We start from the raw sequence: 17,566 nt of genomic DNA, 5'->3' as shown, positions 1-17,566 counted from the left end.
TGCGTTGACTTGGTCCCAAAATTTAACGCACTTTGAAAAAATTTTTCAAAGTGCGTAATTTTTCAAAGTGCGTTGTAACAAAGCATGTAAACGATTAAATGTTCTACGAATGTTAAAATATTCCCTTTGTCGAGATGCGCTAATAAAAATATATATGTCATTTATTAGACCAGTGTTAGAATATGGTGATGTTGTCTGGGATAATTGTAATGAAAAGGAGTCATCTTTATTGGAAGAAGTTCAAATTACTGCTGCAAGAATTATTACAGGAATGAGAGTGAACTCATCAAGATCACTTATATATGATGAATTGGGTTGGAATACATTATCTGACAGAAGGAAAGTACATAAATTAATATTATTTTACAAAATCGTGTATGGGTTAGCACCACAGTACCTTCAAGATCTTCTAATACCTTGTATTCCACCCCAAACCTCATATTCATTAAGAAACAATGGTCTTACTTTTCTTATTCCTCTGACGAGGACCACATCATATATGAATAGTTATTTCCCATCTACAATTAAATTATGGAATAGTTTACCATACCATATTAGGAGTTTACCAACACTATCTTCTTTCATTAATGCCATTAAAAAGACTCATTATAGAACACCCAATAAGCTTTTTAATCATGGAAATCGTAGTCAAAATATTATTCATTGTCAGCTAAGAAATAATGCTAGTAGTTTGAATGGTGATTTACTGAAAGATTATATAAGTGATAGCTCAAAATGTGAAAACTGTGATTTTCATATAGAAAATGCATATCATTTTTTCTTTGAATGCCCATGTTACGTTGAGCAAAGAAACACTCTTTCTAATTGTATATCTAGTATAGACCTGCAAAATCCTATTCCTATTTCCCTTAATCTTTTATTATTTGGTGATAGTAATATTTCTTATGCAAATAATATGAAATTATTTGATTGTGTTCACAAATATATATCACAAACCAAAAGGTTTCATAAATGAAGTGTAACTATGAAATACTTATTCCAGTTTATGTCCTAAATTAAATATACATTTATTGTATGTTTATAAATTGCTGTAGTTCTCATTTTTTTCCTTCCATTTCCACATTTACAAACCGGTATTCATTTGTTGTTGTGTTTTTTTTTTGATTTTTTTTTCTTTTTCTCTCTACACTCATGTATTTTTCTTTCCCCTTTAATCCATTCAAATTTGTGTCAGTTGTATAACATATTGGTCATATATAAACCTGTTACTATATGTGTATTAATTAACTTTGTACCTATGGAGAGGGCTTATATCGGCTATGCCTGCTGCCCAATCTATTTATGTATTTTACATAATAAAATATGTTCAAATCAAATCAACTTTTTAAAAATGTGTATTTGTTTCTTTGAATTGGAATACACACAAATGTTTCAAAATCATAAAGAGAAGACCCAGAGATAGAAAATGTTTAGAAAAACATGTTTCAAAATGTACAATTTTGTACCAAATGTCTGATCTGGCCAATGTTCAAGTTATTTTTTAGCAAATCAAAGCTCAATTTCAGGAAAATATTTTACTTTCCTGTTGCACAGGAACTCGATAAATAAAAAAAATGTTAAAATTTCATGTGACATGTCGACAAAATTTTCACTTTTCAATTACGCCCAGATTCCTGCCGAATGCCAATCAAAAGCGCCCTCGTTCTTTGAGATTGAACACTGTTCGTTATCTCCATATCCTTCATTCATACATTTTTTGTTGTTGGGGGGTATCAAGAACCGCATTCATTTTACCATATATCTAATATACTTTGTTATTATTTCGATCAAGTCTAGGCCGCAAAAACATATCCGCTATTATGTATACTTTGCAATTATTCAGTTCCAAATAGCAAAAATTATCTTAATCATGTTACAAGTTAAGGTAATGTTATCAACAACATTCATTTTACCGTATATCCAATATTTTTCTGTAATTTTTCGATGAGTCCTAGGTTGCAAAACATTAGGCGCGCAAAAATATATTCACTATTATGTAAACTGTACTTTTGAATTCTTCAGTTCCGAATTTCAGAAATTATCTTAATCAGGTTATATGATAAAAACTACTTGTTTATAGAAGAATTATCCTTAATTTAATGATACAATGTACTTGATTATTCAACGAAGTATAGTTGTAAGACATTGTAACAAGAATCAACAAGAAGTCTATGAGCCAATGTTTACTAGTAATACCACAGCTCTGAAGTGAATATACACTATAATGTTGATAAACACAAGTTTACTTATGGGCAGACACACTGAGAAATAAGTTTTATTATCCTTGCTTTAATTTCATACACAATGAATGAAGTAACGTACTGTTACACAAACATATAATTATGTACATTATGTAAACACCTACATCAATGTTAATTTTGTCTATTGTTCTCTCTAAGAAAAGGACAAAAACATCCAAGTTTTCATCATTCTAAGTGAGCGTTCAGAATATCACAAGATTGAGAGAAAGACGATTCGATATATTACAGATATGATCCTCAGTGCCATGTATGAAATTATAAGGTAAGAGTCAGTTGATACAGCTTCAATTCTCCTGCAAACGTGGCATCGAGAAAAATTGAACGCTGCGAAAAAGGTATACTTTCCTTCTACAAAGTTATATTTAGCTCTAGAGGAGGCGACTTTTATTTTTGAGGGTTTATGTTTAGACAATTTTTTTTTCATTTAGACTGATAATTTATGAGAGTTACCTGTTTGAATATTCCAAGCCGTCTATTTCTAAGAGTTTGTGTCCTTTTCAAAGAATGTGTTATGTATGCCAATTTTTCTTCTTACAAGGAAAACATGACCTTTTTTGCTTTTTTCCGGATCGACAAAGAAGTGGTATCTTTGATGATGACAAAATATATGATAGAAATGAAGCCCCACAAAATATCTATTTACACTCATGTTAATTTTAAACCAGAGGCCATAAATTTCAAATTTTTAAAGAGACACCATTGCTTATCATAACTATACACTTAGCATGCTTTGGTTACTTAATACCCAGAGGTAGATTAGAGTAACAAAGAGAAAATGCATTTCCACTTTATAACCAGTTGTGCACTCCACCCCATATATATAAAAATTTTGGAAATCATTAAATTTTATCATAAATATTATTTCATCATTAATGGTTTATTAATACCATAGAGCAAATTTCAAAGAATTAATTTTCAAACAATGTAACCATCCCCCCCCCCCCCAAAAAAAAACACCATTGACCCTGAAATTAACTATTTTGGAAAAGGCACTTTTCTCCATCATAACTATCTACTTAGATCATTGGCATAATACTCAGGAGCAAAGGAAATGATTTTCAAATAAATTAATGCAATTTCTCAACATATTCAATAGAGCCCCGCCCTAGCACTAGAACCCCAACCCAGGGGCCCTAAAATTCACAAATCTGGAAGAGATATCCTTCCTAATTATAACAGTATAACGGTAGATCATTGGTTAAATACCCAGGAGCAGAAGATAGATTTGAAAAGAATTTATAAATTATCACTATACAGAGCAAATTTTTGGGAAATAATTTTGTTACATAAATCAGCATCAGAATAAGCATAAGTAGCTTCAGCATCAAGCTAGCACTAGGATCAGCATTAAAAAAACAGCATTTCCAGGATCAGCATCAGCAAGCAAAGGATAAAACAGCATTGACCTACTTAAATTCAGCATAATCCTACTATCATCAGAAAAACCAATTACGATTTTTCTTCTATATAAGACTGAAAGCAGAAAAAAAAATTTCTAAATTATTCGAATATTTAACACAAAGTGAAAATGATGATTTAATAATTACATAAGACAATTTAATTGCTTTAAATAGCAATGCTGAAATTCAATTATCTACTTCCGTTAGCATGATGCTACTTCCGATAGCATTGACCTAATTACAAAACATCATCAGGAAAAGGATAACTAAGCATTTAATCAGCAAGCAAAGGAAGCATTGAAATCAGCAATCAAAGGAAACATACAAATGAACATCGATATAGTAAAAAACTAGTTCCCTGCACTGTATCATCAATAGTGTCCCGCCCTAACACCAGAACCCCTGACCTGGGGGCCACGAAATTAACAATTTTAAGAGGCAACCTTATTCAACATACCGGTAACTATGTATTGGATTAATTATTTAATACCGAAGAGCAGAGAAGATGATTTTTAAGAATTACTGCATTTTCTATATTTAATCAATAGAGCTACGCCCTAACCCCAGAACCCCGACCCAGGGGACATGAAATTCACAGATTGGGAATAGATATTCTTTCTTGTCATAACTATCAATTTGGTTAGTTTGTTTAATACCCAGGAGCAGTGAAAAAGATTTTCACACAATTTCTGCATTTCACTATATACTAGTAATCAATAGAGCCCCGCCCTAACACCAGAGTCCCCTGACCCTGTGGCCATGAAATTCACAAATCTGGAAGAGGCAGCCTCATTCTACATATCTATGTACTTGGTTAGTTTATTAAATACCCAGTAGCAGAGAAGGTTTTTCAAAGAAATAATGCATTTTCACTATACAATCAAAATATCCCTAGCGCCTAGGAACCCCTGACCCTGAGGCCATGAAATTCACAATTTTGGAAGAGGCTGTTTTATTCAACTTAACTATGTACTTGGTTAGTTTTTTAATGCACAAGAGCATAGAAGATGATTTTCAATGAAGGATATGTTTTACCTAAATCAGTAGAAAAATAAGTAGTAACTGTTCCTTCACCAAGCGCTCGGCCACTTTGAAGTGAAAGTAGTCGTTCATTTGAAAACCGAGGCACATGTCAACATGATCACGGTATACGCTGTCACGATAAAGAACCCTCACTGCCCAAATTAAAGGTTCTGATTAAAGTAATCATTTCGTAAGTGCTAAGGTCGACACAATGACCTTGTCAGCAAATACAATATATCATTGAGTCAAATGCTGGCTGACGTTTTTCATACGAATTGTTAGTCCATTATTGACACACTGAATTGACGATGGAGTTTCCGTTATTTCCGATCGTGACAAGGAGCTCAGGGCGGGTGAGACAGGTCGGCAGGCGATGCTCACTTCTCCGTGGCACCTGATCTCTCCTCTGATGTTTCGGAGGTATGTGTTTGCTCTGCTTCTCCCGTGTTGTTTAACGGACTTTTGAGCTTGAATACTGCTCGTTATCTCCAGATATTTCATTTATATACCTACTCATTTATGCCAAAAATATACAATGTTTCTAGAGAAAAATTTCTCGCATCATCTTCAGTGTTCAATTGATTCGTCTGATGTGAGTAAGCAGTGTGAGATTTTTCAGAAATTCAGGCCCGGCTGTGGTTGAATCACTGACGGCATGTCGTGTATTAAGCTGAGGGTCCGAGTGAACCATGGTCTGCGTAGCCACCTCGGAGAAACTAGTAGTACTCTGCAATTGAACTTCGACACATGGTCTAGAATTCCGGGAATCGTGATTATCGGAAGGAAGGCGTATCCAAGCATTCCCTCCCATGAGATTGACAAAATGTCCATTGCCCAGGCCTTCGTGTCTCTCTGCCAAGAGCAGTACGTTGGTAATTTGTGATTCATTGCAGACGCAAGCACGTCTATGTGAGGATTGTAGTACCGAAGCCAGATCCTCTGAACAATAGTTTTTTTTAAAGACCATTCTGTCCAACAGATTTTGACCTCTCTGTTCAATTGATCCGCCCGCTAGCACATTGCGAATCTCTGCTATGTGTGCTGCTCGCAACACTATTTGATCCTCCACGGCTATCTGGCATAATTCTAATGCTAGCTGACATAGAAGGGGAGACACTGTTCCCCCTTGTTTATATACTGGACTACCAATACATTGTCCGACCGAACTAGGAGAGACTTTGTCTTCCAGTAGTGTGCCCATTTAGTAAAAGCATGTATCACTGCCTTCATTTCCAACAAATTTAAATGCATTCTCATCTCCTTTGGGTTCCAAGTGCCCTGAACCATCTGGTCCTTCCAATGTGCTCCCCAACCCGTTTTGGAGGCATCTGTTGTGACATAAATTTCCCCTGTTGGGGACCATAACTGCCCCTTCTTGGCTAGAAGTGGTGTTTCCATCCAAAACCTTATGCATGTTTTTGCATTCTCCGAGATCAAAATTACCTGACTAAAAGTTACCAGAACCCCCTCTAGACTGTTCCCTGTTGTTGCTACTACCACTTGCCTGCTGTTGACTGCCAATTCCATATGTGTTATTCTGGCCCGACTTGCGAAAAGGACCTTTCTTTGGAGTGAGACTAAATGCATTTGTAGACAAAAAGGTTTTAGTACTCTTCTGTGCTCTAACTTTGTCTACTATCTCTTGGACCCCCTCCCCAAATAGCCAGTTAGGATTAAGGGGCATAGCTAAAAGCTCAGACTCCAAAGGAGTTGGGTCCAGCTTCGTATCCTTCAAGATATTTACTCCCCGTGCATGATGTTGCAAAGCGCAAGCTCTACCAATTTAATCTAATGCATCTTGGGACGCTTCAAACGCTTCTGTCAAAGTAGCTTTCGACTAAGCTTAATCAAAATATTCAGAAGAGTTAGCAAGTCCATTCATGACACTACCTAGCCAGTAGGCCTTTCTGCAAGGCTAAATTGGCAGCCATACCTGTTAGCATAGCTTTCTGCACTGAAAGCAAATTGTTATCCAGGCCCTCAACGACCTGGGAAATAACAAGATTCAAAACCCGTTTCTTCAAATCTTTACGTTTGAGGAAAACTGAGTCTACTTTAGCAAAAGACAACAAAGACTATAGATTCATGTAAATGGTACTTACTCACTCTAAACTTAGGCGGAGCCTTGGCTTTAGCTGTAGCACTCTAAGACGATTGTAATGACATTTTTTGAGAAGGGTCAAAGCACCATTTAGGGGCCGATTCATCTTCAATACCCTGGATGACTGCCGAGTCACTAAAAGCCTTGTACAGGAGAGATTCTTGTAGTTGACTAGTTTAGGCTTTCGAACGCCCTCTTTTTAGTTTTGTACAAGGAAGATACTAGAGCTTCCTTACTGGAAGGAAGAGAATGACATTTAGTTTCTTGCGTAGATGGGGTTGACTTTGTGTTCAATTCCTCCCCTAAGGCTGAACTCGGAGTCACAAACAAGTAAGAGGGCGGCCTCCTTTCAGCCTTTTTAGAACATTGAGACTCTTGGTCTAATAAAGAATCATCAACTGGGGCGAAAATCGAAACATAACCTGGTTCTGAATGACTATCTGACAACTTACGCCGATACTGCGGCGAAACAATAGATGGCGCCGCCATGTTTGGCGCGGAGTTGGAGCTGACCAACTTCCTTGCCCCGAATCGCATTGTTGCGAATTAAACCATATATGTTGCATGGGATACGGGTATGGTGGGTAAAAATATCCCGAAGGTGTCTGAGGTGGAACCGGAATAAACGTTGTACCATATCGCTGGCCCATTAACCTCGACAAAGGAAATTCGGTCGAGCCTTTATCAGACTGACCAATTTTCCTCCGCTTCACTGGCGAACCTGAACTTTCCCGGCTTTTGGAAGCAGGTCGCTGTTTCTTGCCTCGATGCCTTGTCTTCCGCTCTGGAGAGGCGTCGGAAGAATCTGACAAGTGTTTGTCTTTCTCCTCGTTTACCCGCGGCACTGCGGGGTTTTCCGAGTGATCTTCCGAAGACCTGATACGACAAAATGAACACCAAATAAAACTTACTAAGTATCAATTGAATAGGGTAATTTACTATCGCGATAAATAATACACAGTTGAAAAGTGGAGCTGAGGCTAGACAATGCCTTCCAATAAAAACGGCGAACCACAGAGAAAAAGCACATGGTGATAAGCGCATGCGCGACGTAGGTGGATTTAGAGGGAGCATTTTCTCTGTGGTTGAGTTGGGGTACTAGACGGAAAATCCATAGGTTATTTTGATGTAAGTATCACATGTGAGGCGAAGTAAAATTACACTTATATAGTCACACAGGTTAGTACAGTATATAAACAAATACAGATAAACGTAACTGCAATAAAATTTAAACAAAGGCAATGCAAGATAACCAGCACAAACACGGGTCGCCATTCCACGCCGATACCTATGACAATAAAGCAGTCAGGTGTAACGAATCTCTCGAGTTGATGTATCCTAGATAAAATCGAAAATTGCGTATGCCTTTTTACGATACGTGTTCAGCCTTAGTATGAATGGATAAAAAAAATACATGAACTTTGCATTTAAAAACAGACTGTGATATCACCTGTTGATGCAATAAACGCATACTAAAATGCAGTCCCTCAAATGTCTGCTTCTCTTTTTTTCCGTAAAATATGACAATCATTGTATCAAAAATCATTAATTATTGACATTACAAGTCTGTGATACACATGTACATGTACCGGTAATTCGTTTGTGTCTAGTGTTTTTAATAGACGTTCGTTAAAAAGATGCCATGGGTGTTTTGTACTACCTTAATTTAAGTATGTTGCATGTTGACAAAATTCAATACTCTGGTATTTAATGCTAAATAAAGTGTATACACTTTATATTCTTTCTTTTTTCAGATACTCGAATTCAACTCGGTGCACTTTGTGATAATTTTTCATATAATTTCGACTGTTTTATACATTGCAATGCCCATAATTTAGTTTAAAGAGAACATGTATATCACATTATTAAATATATACGTTAGCATTGATCTGATTAACGTCTTTGATGGTACAAAATATCATTTTCCAGTCAGCAACCTACTTTTCCCTTTGGAAGCTACATTTCCTCCAAAAGTAATTAGAATGTAACCCTTCTTAAGCCCGTATTACCGAAACCTTCCCCGAGGAGCTCACAAACGGAGCGTCATGTGCTTTATATGGTATATACGTCTTGTTTTAATTACTGCGATAAAAGAAAATTTATTGTAGAGAGACCCCTCTTCCAAATGCCAGTTTCTGACACAAGATGGAGCAATCTCACGCCAACATAATGGACTACGTTTAGGAATTAACGTGATTAAGCCGTAGTAACAAACCCAGTGCATAGTTCTCATTTGGATGTTTATCCTATGATAAATCACAGATCTCAAATAGTTCTACGGTACTGAAGAATTCAATAAATCTGCACTTTGGAGACTAATTGGATATCATCAGAAGAAGGCTAAAATTTGATCAGATCCTCCTAGCTTCACCTTAGGGTATACATTACCGAGATTTGTGTGACCATGTGGTTTTTCTTGGTTTGTTTGAAATGCATTCAGTTTTCGTTCTTTAATTATGGGCGTAGTGTTTGCTACATACTCACAATGAGCTATCATTTAAATACAAAACAATAGACAATATACTTGAAGCTCTCGTTTAATTTAATTTCAGGATTTCTGTTAAAATGATCGATCTTTCAAAAAATATGGACTTTATTGATAACTACTAAAAAAGGGGAAAAAACATTAATTATGGTCAACTAAAGACATCGAGTACAGTTTCGAATATCGATCGGTATTACGTTTAATGCTCTCAGCTTAAACATCTTAGTCCCCCTTTCTAGACACAATACGTTTGTTCCATTGCATTAAATAATTCAAAATGCCAAAAGGAAGACAACTCCGCTTTGTCTTAGCTGGTCTGATGGATTTAACTGAGAATAGAAGCATCCACTTCGCAACAGATTTTCTAAATTAACAAAATCCATCTTCATCTAGTACGATAAGCCGTTATTAGAAAGATGATGTATAATTAAGTTTTCGGAATCTTTGACAGGCTAAGTACCGCTGCGTATGTATAAATGTACACGCCATCGATTACTGTGCAGATTTCGGCTTCGAGGTGAGCATTTTGACGTGCGGGTCATCTTTGATGGATTTCCATATAGGCATAAACTTGTTAGGCTTGAAGACCGCGAAGTGAAAATTATAGAGGGATTTATCCGTCTGAAATCACATGTAACATTCTTTGAACAAGGTGACAGAATTTGATATATACCAGAGCTATTCGTGTGTTCGAAGAAAGTTTACTTTCTTACTGGGTTTTGCGTTGAAAAAAGTAAGGATGTTCAAAATTCAGAATAAAATATGAAGGGGTAATATTTTTTAAAAACTACTCTGATTTTTTCAAAGAATAATCTAAAAGCATTTTTCCATTTTATTTTAAATATTTGAAAAAAAATATTTTGATAAAAACTATTATAAAACACAAAGCAATAGTAAATAAACATTCCTATTTCTTAATTTTTTGAAAGAAATAAAATAATCTAAATTTTTGTTAGATTAAGGTAAGGTTTCTAACCAATTACATATAAAATTGATCATTCCTAAGTACAGTTCCTGTAAAGAATGAAGGATAACACAAAGAAAATGGAGCAAAAAAAAAAATGAAATGCAATAGAGAAATATTTTTTAACACCTTTGGTTCAAAGGCCTACTCTGCATAAGAATAAAGATTACTTATATTTAACGTGGTCTTAAAAAACTTCAGTCTAAATTTACTTCCTATTACCATAGGAGTCTGAAGTTTTTAAAGTAAAAAAAAAATCGGAAAAGAAATTTCCCACCCTGAGCTAAAAAAAAAACAAAACACCAGGCTGGCAACGTGTTTTGGGGGTATCCGCCTAAACAAATAGATCTGGGCTTGGCCAGAAAAAAATTCCGACTAGTTCAGTATCCGGAGTGTTTGTGCTATTTATTCAAATTAGGAAATCCAACCTGCTTGACGACTACGGGCCGTTCCTGGCCCCTTTTCCACTTTGACAGTTCATCCTGGATTCCATGCCACTAAACCGGAAGTGAACTCCGCAGTGAATATTTGCCAAAAATTTTCCGGATTTTTTTTTTTTGACGATAAAAACTTCAGACTGCTGTGCTATTACTTGCTAAGTACGAATAATTTTGCTATTAAAGAATACACCAAGTTTTTTTTTTATGATTTTCAACAATTTTGCGAAGGCCAAATACATGCATGCGCAGTGTAGTGGTCATTGGGAGCTGTTAATACCGACGGTAAAATCAGAAACGTTGTAAGGTTCACTCATATTATTATAATATGTATATATTAATATTACCTATATTTAATACTTGTTCCTTAATAGGAATAGCGATATGCCTTGGTCACCTGCATAGGGGCTTACTATCTCTCGGTTCAGTAAGGACGAGCATGTTTTGCGTACGAACAAAAACGAGGCAGGTTATAAACAAACAAGTTGATAAAGCAAGAATATTAGCAGTCTATTTTTAAATCTCCATGTCATTTAAGCAATCACGATCTATCATTAAGTCAAATGCTGCCTTTTTTCATACTGATTTAAACCATTATGCACACACGGAGTTATCGATATCGGATTGTTTAATTGTCTACACTGAAATTAAATTACAAGGAATGAAGTTTATTTCAACTTATGTTATACGATATAAAAAAGAACAGTAATGCTTTTTTATAAACCGTGGCACCTGATCTAACCTCTGATTTTATGGCTTGTCTAGGTTTTACATATAAAGACGTGTTATATGCTCTCTCAAAAACTTTTAGTTAATTTAAAATTCCAGTTTTGTAGTGTTTAATGGATTATTGAGGTCGAATACTGTTCTTTAACGTTATATAATTTAATTGTACTTGTAAAACGTCATTGGTTTATTGAAAAGTAAAAGATTTTTTGCTATTCTATTTTGTATATATTTCATAAAAATTTTGCCTACGTCACAGTGAGTTACACAACCTGTCAAAAACGATCATTTATAGCTTTGCTTTTCTAGAGAAGAAGATTTTTAAAGAATTTTCCTATATATTTCTACATAAAACTTTGCCTTTTGGCCCCGAGGAAAAATTGTTTAATTGTCTACACTGAAATTAAATTACTTTCCTGGTACAGTGGTTCTTGAGAAGAAGATTTCTAAAGAATTGTCCTATATATTTCTTTGTAAAATTATGTTTGTGGCCCCGCATACCCCCGATATAAAAAAACAAAACTACCTGAGGATGCTTCCATAAAAGTTTCAGCTTTCCTGGCACAGTGGTTCTTTTTTAAAGAATTGTCCTATATATTCCTATGTAAAACTTTGCGTATTGTGGCCCCGCCCTACCCCCGGGGGTCAACTGCCCAAACTTAATCTACACTCTCTGAGGATTATATAAGTTTCAGCTTTCCTGGCACAGTGGTTCTTGAGAAGAAGATTTTTAAAGAACTGTCCTATATATTTCTATGTAAAACTTTGGTCGGCCATTGTGGCCCCGCCCTAATATTTGAATCTACACTCTCTGAGATCTTCCATATAAGTTTCAGCTTTCCTGGCACAGTAGTTCTTGTTTTTAAAGAATTGTCATATATTTCTATGTGGAAAATGCAAATTGCTTGTCTTCCAGCACGTTTTACATTTTTATTTTTATTTCTATGTAAAACTTTGGTCGGCCACCCGTGTGAAACAAATATATGGATTCTCAGAAAACTCTCAAAAACTTTTAGAAAATTAATTTAAAATTCCTTAAATCAGTTACATCTAAACGTATGTTGTTAAAGAATTGTCCATATATTTCTTTAAAAATTTGGTCATTGTGGCCCCGCCCTACCCCCGGGGGTCATGATACCTCTACACTACCTGTAAAACAGTTTCCTGGCACAGTGATTTTCAGTTTTTATTAATTTCCAATTATCTCCCCTTGGCACCCTTCATTTGAAACATTAAACATTTAAAGATATTTTAAATTAGATCTAGTCTAATTACAATATAACTTCCAAATACAGAAGTGGTAAATGTTAATTGATTGAAACCTATCTTGACGTAAGGTAATGAAATTTACTTTTCATAGAAAAAACATATGTTAAGTAATGACAATAAATTTATTCATTCCTATACACTGAATAACAAGCAAATAAATTAAAGCTTATTCTCGAACTTAACCCCGGAAAAATTGCAAATAAGGGGGGAAAAAGTTGTAATAAATTGATTTTCTGCATAACAACAGTCAAACTTGCAATAAAAGCAGAGGCGAAATTTAATGATTACATGAAATATTAAAAAGATTTATTGTTAACTTTATATCCGCTTTATTGATGCCTACAAATTTCGTGTGAAATCTGCACATCATGCTGGTGACGAGTTCTCTGGATTTCGGGGTTCCCTGGTGTTAGTAACATCATAAGACCTTCAAACAGCCACTTAATTGAATTCAGTTGATGTGGTAGATTAGGTTGGAACAATGGCCTCTCATACTTTGTTCTGTACATGCTTGTTTCGTGATCATTTATAGTTTGAAATTTTGTGGGAAATATTCACGCCATTTAGGATATAATTAGAAGAACAATTGTTTTGAAACTTGCATGTGGAAGATGTAAAATGTAATTACAAACCTAAACGAATCAAATAGTGCTCAATAGAGGGTATATGTACTCTACAAAGCAAACATAGTTTTGAGATATAAATGTAATCAATTAAATCAAGAGGCCATTGGGCCACTATGCTCACATAAGTAACTATGGTCCACATGTTTTACACCTGATTCCCCCCTTTGTAATACATTTACATTGTACCAAGTATTTTCCCTATATATCTTAATGTTGATATTGGATTCCCTGTTGTAGCCCTGTCCTGCCATCGGGAGGTCATGATTTGCATAATCTTGAATCTACACTACCCAAGAATGCTTCCACATAAGTTTTAGTTTTTCTGGCCCAGTGGTTCTTTGAAAGATTTTTCTTGTATATTTTCAACGTAAAATTTAGATTTCCTGTTGAATTTCCACCATATCTCCGGGATAATAATTTGTGCAATTTAGAAGCTACACTGCCTCCAAAAGTTTAGACATTCAAGTTCAGTGGTTACTTAGAAGATTTGTTTTTATAACCCCATCCTATATTTGGTTTTTCTTGATTACCCTTCACCCCTTTGAAAGGGGCTTGGGCCTTTACTTGAACAATTTAAACTGCCCTTCACCAAAGGCTGCTTAGTACTAACCTTTGCTACACTGGCCCATTGGTTCTTGAGAAAGGTTAAAAAAAAATGTGTAGAGCTTACAGACAGACGGCGGGCCGGACAAAGTGTGATCAGAAGAGGTCACTTGGGTTCTCAGCTCAGGTGAACTAAATCAACTTGGGTGAGTTAACCATGCATCGGACACATACCTTGCTTCGGACAAGTTTAGGCAATAAACTCTCTTTCAACTTAAGAGTTCTCTGTATTGATTTGTTTCTGTCTTAAAGATGAAGATTTATTTTTTTTTAATGATGCCGATTGTAATTTTCATGTTGTTTTTTAAAACTAGAAAATGCATGATGAGAAAATTTTCAATTATTTCATTGGTTGAAATGCTGTTCCTTGTATGATCTAATTTTCGTCATATTTTACATCATGACAAAGGGCAGTAATTAATTCCAGAAATTTCTTTATTCATTATAAATAAAATTTGATTTTTATTGCTTGCAGGCTTTACAATTTGTTATTATTCTTTTCCCCTTTCTTGTTTGAAGAAGGAAATGGAATCAGAGTCAAATTTTTTACGGAGATGACCATAGGGCTAGCCATAAAAAGCTAATGTAGAAATACAAAATCAAGAAATTCAATTCTACGCGATAGGTGTAGATCAGTTTACAGTTTAAGATTGTTGCTAAAGACGGGAAGCTTTTTTAAAAAGCTCTACTTGTAATTTTCATGTTGTTATAAAACTGTGGCCTTGAAGTTACGTCTGTACAACAATTTTATGATTTTGCAAAACGCTACTCCTACAGTACAGTTTTGGTCTGTTTTCAATATAACTTAGCACACAAGTAGACTACACTAAGATACATAATTCTGTGTATTGGTTTGTTGTGCTGATGCTTCTGTCCTGGACTGCAGAAGACGGTCCGTGGTCGGGACACGAGGCTCACTGAAGTAAGGGACATCAACACTGTCAATTCATACAGGTGTGAGATAGTTCGTACCGCGAACTATTCGGTTCCACAACATTCCTCCCCGTTTTATTTAAATCCCTCGTATAAAGATTAAAGTGAGTAGTCTGGCCAGCATTAGCAAGCCACAAAATACAAACTAACTGAAAATAATAATTTTAAATGAATGCCTGAAAAGGAAATAATAGTAACATATTTACAGATATAAACATTCTGTGTTTAGAATAATGATTTACTTGCTCAAGACAAGTCATAATCTGCCAATGCCTTTGGCAGTCTAACACGGCGACGCTCCCATGAGTTGGCTCTTGAAGCAGGGTTTGAGTCACAAGTGGTTGTAGGATTATCACCTGAATTGTTGGGGGCTCTTGAATCTTGATTTAGAATGTTTCCCCTCTGGTCATCATACAAGTTTCCTAGATAGCATCCATCTTCCTCTTCCTTCTCTTCCTCTTGTGTCGGTTCAGCCATTGTCACTGTGTGTCTCAGTCTCGTCAGCCACACTGGGATGTCACGGTCAGAACATTTCTTCAATTTATCATGATGGACCACTTTCTCCTTTCGCCGATTCTTTATGCGATAAAGGACTGGTGACAACTTCTGAGTCACAACAAATGGACCAATCCAAGGTTTTTGTAGCTTTTTAGATCGTCCAATTTTTGTTGATGAATCTATCATGTAGACTAAGTCTCCAACATCGTATGTGTGGTTGTGAAGCTGCAAATCATAGGTCCGTTTTTGACGCATTTGTGCACCATGTAGATTTTCTCTGGCAATTGTATGGACCTGAGACATTACTTCTTCTAGCTCCTCCACATAATCAGATGGTACTCGAGGCTGTTGATTTTCACCCACACCCATCATGATGTCTACAGGTAATAGAATCTCTCGCCCTAACATCATTTTATTGGCGGTAAATCCGGTTTGTCTGTTAACAGTGGCCCTTATAGCACCGGCAATGAGTTGCAAATGCCGGTCCCATTGTCGCTGGAAACGCACATTTTTTAAATAGCAACGGATCGACTGTAAGACGGTTCTATTGTACCGCTCTATTTGTCCATTCGCACATGATCTGTATGGAGTTGTGCGTGTTTTTGTGATCTCTAGCATTTTACACAGTCTTTGGAATAAGTCACTCATGAAGTTTCTACCTTGATCCGAGTGGATCTGAAGAGGACACCCTATTCTAGCAATGAATCCTTCAACAAATGACATGGCCACTTGTTCTGCTCCTTGGTTAGGAACGGCATAGCATTCTAGCCACTTCGTAAACTGGTCAATCATCATTACAATATAGCGATTCCCTCTACGCAGCTAGGTTAAGGACTACCAAAGGTAGATCAGTCTACGCAGAGCTTCGGGAAAATCGATTATGACGTCACGGTGAAACTGCACAAATGAACCTCGACTAATAAATAATAATTTTCTTTTTCATACACTTTTACATACAGTGATTTCTCCTAATTATTGTAACCATAAATTTATGCGCAACTTAACTTGTCATTACAACACTATTTGAATGTAAAATTAAAGCCAACTTGATCTCACTGTACTTACAGATATGACGTCATAGACTAGTTTGACACGCAGTGTCTCTGCACTTGAGACGCAGATCAAACTATAATGTGAAATCTAAAACTAAATAAGCGTGTTCTGACTTAAATTGAGCCAAATTTTGGAATGCATTAATTAATTGATAAGAAATAGTTATCTTATAGAGCCGCAGTCATGCACTTTTATACACAAACGCACTAGAATCACATGCACACCCCCTCGGAAATCTCAAAAGTTCAACGATATCCGCCTAACTATAGATTATGATATTTTGTACACATGTAGCTATTGTCTCTACTATTTTCAAAAGTGCTGGGAGCAAGTTGTGCGCTGTTGATTTTTCCTGTAATTTGACATTATTTCAATGCGTATAGTGTAATGGCACGAGGTTTTTAAAGAGACGGCTACATGCATGGGGAAGTTGCTTCCAGCACTTTTCGGGTTAAGAAATTTGTCTTAAAGAGAACACAATCAAATTCTTCGTGAAATATTATCCGTATATCGTTGACTTTTACGATCTTTGTATCCGTACATATTTTTTCTAATTTTAACCATGTCACGTGACATACAGCTGATGTACGTAAAGTCGCTTTGGCCGAACTAGATTGAGACCCCATACATACATATGCATTAGTACAATTCCCATTAAATTTAAACTCATGCTAATAAAAAAGATATCAAAATTATATTGGGTGCGTTCACAGTTCTGCCGTTGGTAGGCAAAAGTTGCCGTTGGTAAAATTAATTACCATTGGCATGCCAGGGGTACCAATGTTTTTTGCCAATGGTATATTTTCCTGCAGACAGTCTAGAGTGTGGTTAATGTTGGTAAATGATGTCACAGCTACTTATCGACATGGCAACAAGCTAGAAAGACTTGAATCCCGGATTCACAAATGATATAAACGATTTTTCCTCTAAGCCTTTTTAACAAATCATGCCAAAATCACATAAAAATCATATCAAACACTTAAATTCATGACTTTGAAGTATGATTTAGACATGATCCATTAAATGGATTATATAAGACTCATAGATATGGCAACTAAAGAAGTGTGATCCTGATGTGGTTTGTTTCTCAGCTCTGAGTCTGCTATGATTTTCTTGCGATTCTGGCATGTGCCAATAACTAAGAAGACAAAGAAATCTGTAATTCAGTATTATCAACATTTCCATTG

At 35.8% G+C, this 17,566-nt stretch overlaps 1 protein-coding gene across 1 annotated transcript; it reads right to left on the bottom strand.

Annotated features, from left to right (window-relative positions):
* Positions 1-15,074: 15,074 nt before the first annotated feature.
* LOC134278991 (uncharacterized) lies at positions 15,075-16,118 on the bottom strand. Its single transcript, XM_062761303.1, has one exon. It carries the CDS (start codon positions 16,116-16,118, stop codon positions 15,075-15,077), a length of 1,044 nt encoding a protein of 347 aa, XP_062617287.1.
* Between the last annotated feature and the right edge of the window lie 1,448 nt (positions 16,119-17,566).

The sequence above is a fragment of the Saccostrea cucullata genome, unplaced genomic scaffold (assembly GCF_032062105.1).
Source record: "Saccostrea cucullata isolate Sc308-1 unplaced genomic scaffold, CSIRO_AGI_Scuc_v1 ctg12092, whole genome shotgun sequence".
Lineage (NCBI taxonomy): Eukaryota > Metazoa > Mollusca > Bivalvia > Ostreida > Ostreidae > Saccostrea > Saccostrea cuccullata.
Note: the sequence above shows the minus strand (reverse complement) of the source record. Positions and strands in the feature narration are given on the sequence as shown.